Source organism: Hipposideros armiger, unplaced genomic scaffold (genome assembly GCF_001890085.2).
Source record: "Hipposideros armiger isolate ML-2016 unplaced genomic scaffold, ASM189008v1 scaffold_548, whole genome shotgun sequence".
In the NCBI taxonomy this organism is placed as follows: domain Eukaryota; kingdom Metazoa; phylum Chordata; class Mammalia; order Chiroptera; family Hipposideridae; genus Hipposideros; species Hipposideros armiger.
Genome location: NW_017731898.1, coordinates 1,230,466 through 1,236,636, shown reverse-complemented (window position 1 = coordinate 1,236,636; position 6,171 = coordinate 1,230,466). Strand labels below are relative to the sequence as shown.

The 6,171-nt window shown below is 49.6% G+C and overlaps 1 protein-coding gene across 1 annotated transcript in view; it reads left to right on the top strand.

Moving 5' to 3' along the window:
- Nucleotides 1-3,050: 3,050 nt before the first annotated feature.
- Nucleotides 3,051-6,171, top strand: part of RDH16 (retinol dehydrogenase 16) — a 9,066-nt gene continuing 5,945 nt past the window's right edge. Inside the window, exons 1-2 of the mRNA XM_019669147.1 lie at nt 3,051-3,183; nt 5,110-5,424. Of these exons, the coding sequence (XP_019524692.1) occupies nt 5,112-5,424 (313 nt within the window). The 5' untranslated portion in view covers nt 3,051-3,183; nt 5,110-5,111. The remainder of the gene's footprint in view (nt 3,184-5,109; nt 5,425-6,171) is intronic.

Here is a 6,171-nt window from a genome sequence, read left to right as displayed (position 1 = left end):
AAAAAAACTTTTTGAGTATATAATTTCCTTTACAAAAGTTTTAGAAGCTGAATAATAATCTACATGAAAAGCTGTGGAGAAAGTAGTTCTTAGCTTGGTCTCAATTTTCTCTCTGCCCTCTCAGTCATTGGCTGTTGGTTTTTTTTTTCTCAGTACCTTCGGTGTTTTGCTCAATACCTGATATCCCCTCCAAGAGAACCAGTGGGCTCCTGCAACATCTTTTATAAGCAACTGGGAGAGGACTCCTCTCTTCCATGGGTCATTCAGCTCCTTGCTCAGTTCCAGACTCCTGCAGCTGCCATGTCATCATTGTGCTCTACCTGCTCAGCCAGTCTGACCTTCCTCACCAGCCCGTTTTTACGCTTCAGTGCATGTTCTGGGTCTGGAGTAGGTGGTGGCAGACAGAAAGGAACACAGCTGTCTGGAGGTGGCAATGATGAGGCTGGGACTCTGTCTAAGGGTCTTGATGATTGTAGACTCTGCCATTACTTCAACTCCTGGCTCCCTTGCCATGGCTCACCCAATTAGTCACGGTGTCACTGGCTTCAGAGTCCCTTTCTCCCACTGTCACCATGTCCTTTAGGTTCTTCAGGCTCATTTAATCACCTCCAAGTGCCTGGCCCTGGGGGCTGCGGGAAAAAGTCCTTAGGGGCTGACATGAGGGGAGGTGGTGCTCCCTCAGCCCTTGACTCCCACCATTCGCCTGGTCACTGAGGAAAAGCAGGGCCTGCTTGCAGTGTGGTGGAGGCTTCCCAATGGGACCCTGGTATTGACTTACATCTCAAACAGCAGAGAAAGCATCTACAATGGCACGTTTTCTAAAGTACATGCTCTAAGAAAAGGGGGTGGGTAGTCTTTTTTCTATATTGCACTAGTGAGAATTAATTTTTTGTTTTTTCTTTGCATTTGTGTTACAGGTATCTGATGTCCACAAAATGATTCTCTCAGTGGTTGCATTATTAGCCCTGGGGCCCTGAAGTCATTTCACTTCCAGGTAGTTGGGGTCCCATCTCAGCAGCTTCCTCCATAAGAGAACCCTGCTGCCTTCTCCATCAGGACACTTCAGGACAGTGGAGGTACATCCATCCTGGGGAAGATCCTTTGTTTCTCACGGCCTCTAATACATAGACTCAACTTAGAGGTAGAGAATTCAAAAGAGCTGATGATGTGGAACTCATTTCTTTTCAAGTTTGGAGGGCATAGAACCAGATTTTGCTTTATCTTGACACCATGAATTTACCTTGATTATCTTTGCCTTAAAATAGAAGTTAAAAGTTTATATGTGCCCAGTGAGTTTACCCAGTCTCAGGAAGGCAAGGATGTGGGTCCAAAGGAAGAAGAGTCAGGTGCCTTCTTGGAGGTCAAGGAATGAACGGAGTGGCCTGGGAAGGATTTGAGAGACAAGTTGCATCATCATTGCCCCTACTTTCTTCCAGGCATGAGGGGCGTTTTCTTTCCAAGATTTATCAAGTAACTGGGGGTCACAGGACGAGACACAAGGAAAAACATAAGTAGAGGTCACGAAGACATGGGCAGGGACCAGACCTTTCCCTCGGGGACATCAAGCCTCTTTCCCCACCAGTAACCTCTATCAGTCCCCTTCTTTAGAGTCACCACCTCAATCATCTGCCATCTCCCATTTTCCCAAGCCGAGATCCCCACATCACACCCCTCCAGTGGAGGAAAGTCCTTTCTGGACCCCGGTTTCATTTTCAGCTAACCTTTATTGAGCACCTACTATGTGTTGGGTAGGAATTCTCTTAATTATCCAGTGCTTCCTGAGTCCCCAGCTCTCTCTGTCTCCACTGTTTTGATGATGTTCTGAGTGTGGTGGGCTCAACAGAGAGAGCCTTTGTACAAAGTGATACAGATTCCTGGGATGAGTACAACTTGCCAGGTATTTTAGTTTTCCTCCTTGATTTTAAAATCGAGGACGTGGAGCCTTTAGGGGAACCTTATGTTGTAGAACAATATCATTGTTCTTTGTGACAAGAGACAATAAGGTGAGATGTTGCGGTGCCATTCATTCTCAAACCTGTAATGAGGGCTGAGAGTGAGACACAAGACTTCTGAAGATACAAAATGACTGGGAGGATCCTCAAGGATCTCTGAGTTCTTCAGAGCTCTGGTGTCAGCCTTCTTAATGTCAATGCATGTCTCCTGCTCAAATGCCAAGCAAGAGCTTCAAGTTTAATCTGAAGTCTTCAGATTTTCATATTATTCACACACACACACACACACAGAGCCAGACATATCAAACAAAGTGAAATAAAATGAAGAATCACTGATTCACTTTATAGCTTCAAGTGTATGAGTTCAGAAGGCTTAGACTCGCCTCAGGAGTTCTCTCCAGAGTGTCAGAAAACTGTGAGGTTACAAACATTTGTCCCTGCACGCTGGGCTCTACATGGGGGACAATGCTGCACCAAGGGACCAAAAAGGGTGCCAGGGACCAAAAAGTAGATTCTGACTCTAGGGTGCCTATTTGACAAGGTGGGATAATAATGGTGGTGCAAAAGAAGTTCATTGCAAACCAGCTCAAGTCCTCATGCTAGACCCTCAGCAAAGCCCCATCCCTCCTCCATCCAGGCTCCATCCTTGGATAGATGGACCTGTCCCTGCTGGGACCCAGGCCATGAGAGTCCACAGAGTGTCACGAAGATGCTGCCCTCACTCTTTCCCTTTGCTGTGTTGGCCTTTTTGAGGAGCACTAGCTTAATGACTCCCCACCCACAACTTGCATCCCCTCCAAACTCTAGACCTTCACATCTGCAGGCAGGAGCGTGTCTTAGCTTTTTTGGATCCACACGCCAGGTAGTAGGGCTGTGTACCTGTAGCATTGGAAACAAGCTTGAACAAGTAACCCTCACTCCTGCCTTTCTCAGTACTGCTTTTTGTTTTCTGAGCCTCCCTTTTTACAAGACCCATAGAAGGTATAGAAGGGGGTAATGTGTGTGGGACACCCTGATTCTTGATAGAAGTCCTTGCTGACACTCCGTGGGGGCCGCCAGGGGGCGTGTGTCTGTTTTCCAACGCCCACGTACTCAGGGCGGTGCCCTGGAGCCTGGGCAAGCTGCCTCTGCCTAGCACTTCTTGTGAAGGATCTCCCTGCAGAGGTTTGTGGTGAGATCCACCCTCGGACATTCCTGAAGGATATCTCATTCTAGCCCCTGTAGCTCCCAGGTGAGTGTCACCCAGATTCCTTTTCTCTCTTATTACTTTCTCTGGGACGCCTTGTGATTGTTCCCACCTCCAATGGCTCTGGAGTTCCTGGCCCCTTCCCAAGCAGCCATATTACTTTCAGAGTTCACAGGAGTGAAGCAGCAGGATTGAGGGCTGGTTGATCTCTGCTTCATTGCCCTTGCAAATTTAGAAGGAATGTGGTCACTAAAGAAAAAAAATCTCCAGTTCCTTCCAAGTAAAGAAACCAGAACCTTGTCCAATACCAGGGTTTGGTGTCCTGTTATCGTTTCAATGTCACCTTGGTCCCCTGAGAGTTTCCAGGGCTCCTTCCTTCCTCCTTGCCTTTTTCCTCCCCACCTTGGCAAGCTCTTGTGGGAGGGTGCTTGCAGTCACCCAAGGAACCTGGGACAGGCTGGTTTGGGCAGGACCAGCCTGTACCATGCTGCTGCCGCCTCCCAACTTGAGGGGCAAACACTCTCAGGACTATAGTCAGGTCTCTGCCGATAAGGCTTACGCCCAGAGGCTGAATCTGTGCCCCGTCTGTCCTTTCTACCTGCTGGCATATGTCCAGGGCATTTGAGTCTATGATTTCTGTGAAGAAAACTGTCCTTCCCTGTCCCAGGGCCTCTTCTCTTTCCTGCTTACCAGTCAGAGCTGTGATAAATGTGGATGGTGAGGAAGACACCCAAGGCTTGAAACTGACTCCTGTCACTGTGCCACTCCCAGCTGTGTTCCACTTGCAGTTCCATTTATGAAATGGTTTCCTTCCCCTCCCACTGATGGCCCTCAGGACAGCTGTTCTGGGCTCCAGTCTCTAGTCCTTTCTTTAGTCTCCTGAGAGAGCAGCTCCATCCACCTCCCCATCATCACCCTGATACAAACTGAGCTGAGACCTTTCCAGTTATGGAAGTTTACAGCCCTCCCTGATGGTGAAAGTAAGGACCCGTCCTCGGTCCCTATTCAAGTTGGTCCTTTCTGCCTTTGGAGTCTGTATCTCTGTTGCATTCTCCATGTGTAACCAGCAGGGGAGCGCCTCAGCACAGGAGGGGCAGAGGGCCATGTAATTGGACATGCAGGGCTGGGGACAGGGCCTCTTCATGGAGTGAGAGGGTCACAACTGTTAGTCCCGCTTTGCCTAAGTCTTTATGTTCCATCCACCCAGCCACTGGGAGAAGTTTCACTAGTGAGTGTGTCTGGCCCATTCTCTTCCTCTCCATTTTCTTTGCCTCTGAGGTCAGACATCCCCTGTTGTCTCCACAACACCTTTCTGCCCCTGACAGTTGCTGTATCAGCAGGGGACTTCTTGCTCTTTTACCTTCTCCTTCTAATTCTAGAAATGGACACAACTTACTTTCCTCAGGAATGAATTCTGTGCTGAGCTATTTGGGGAAACCCAGCCTCAGACGCTAAGCCAGCTGCCAAGGTCACACAGTAGTTGGAGCACAAGATGGGTTTTGAACCCACGTGTGTCTTGATTCAAAGTGTATCCACTTTGCGAGAACCTCCGGTAGGTCAGGAAGACCAGGGTCCAGAACTTGAGCAGAAAAAAGGTAAGAAGGCAGCTCTGAACCGTGAAATCACAGACTTAGGGGGCTCCAATTTAGGCAGAAAGTGATGGGGGGATAAGTGGGTGGAGGGAAACAGGCAGCAGTGGGAAAACCAGAAGAGGGCAGTTGGGGAAACTATCCTCAGGAGTAAAGAAATGCAATGGCATCTACAAGAAATCGTGTAAGTGTACCAAAGAGCATACAAGTTGGGGCCAGAATCAACAATACAAGAGATGGTGAACAGGAAAAACTTGAGGACTCCATGCCAGAGAACCTGAAGGTTGGTGTAACCCACACCCAGTGTGTTTTTAGGTTCTGCTGTCTGAACACTGACCACATTCTTGTTTCTCCTCTGCCTGCCTGCCTGTCCCCTGCAAAGCCATGTGGCTGTACCTGGCGGCCCTCGTGGGCTCGTACTACCTTCTGCGCTGGTACCGGGAGAGGCAGGTGGTGAGCCACCTCCGTGACAAGTACGTCTTCATCACGGGCTGTGACTCGGGCTTCGGGAGCCTGCTGGCCAGGCAGCTGGACCTGCGAGGCTTGAGGGTGCTGGCTGCGTGTCTGACGGAGAAGGGGGCCGAGCTGCTAAAGAGCCAGACATCAGACAGGCTGGAGACAGTGATCCTGGACGTGACCAATACAGAGAGCATCGCTGCGGCCACCCAGTGGGTGAAGGAGCACACGGGGGACAGAGGTACCATGCAGATTTCTCACTCTGTTTCTTCCCTCTCAGTGAAGGAGAGGCCCTTTGTCTGCTCTCTGGGGAAGAATGCCAACGTGTTTGCCAGGACTTGAAGACAGGCTAGCTTTCTGCGCCTCACCCAGCTTACCAGCCAAGCATCTTCCTTCCACTGCCCCCACCTCCTGACCTTGGAGCTTTGCAGTTTCGGGGAGAGAGTTTGCCCTGACAAGGATTTGTCCTTGCAGAATTCCTGTCTATGGCATCCTCTCCTCTCTCAGCAGAGGTTCTGGATTTCTAGATGCTGAGTGCCAGGGTGGGGTAGGAAGGGGGTTTGGATCAGGGCCCGGATTTCTAGATGCTGAGTGCCAGGGTGGGGTAGGAAGGGGGTTTGCATCAGGGCCCACACTCTGGAGGAGAGTTAGTAAAGGGAGCACTGGCTTGAAAGCTTACATGGCCGGCTGGCGACAGGGCTGGAGCTGGGCTCCCGTTTTCAGCATGTGTACATTTTCTTCTTGCTGGTGACCCATAATTATCTGACCTGGGAGCTAATATCACCCACTTTCAGGTGACGACACTGGACCTTCAGGACTTGCCGAAGGAAGGTCAGAGATCTAGTAGGGGGGTCACTTCCACGTCTTTCTTCTACTGCAGTTGTGCCTGCCCTATTATGGGAGAAGGAAAAACATTAGTTGCCTTTATCTAAAAATAAATGTAAAACATGATCAATGTGGAAAACAGAGAAAAGCACAGGGATAGAGA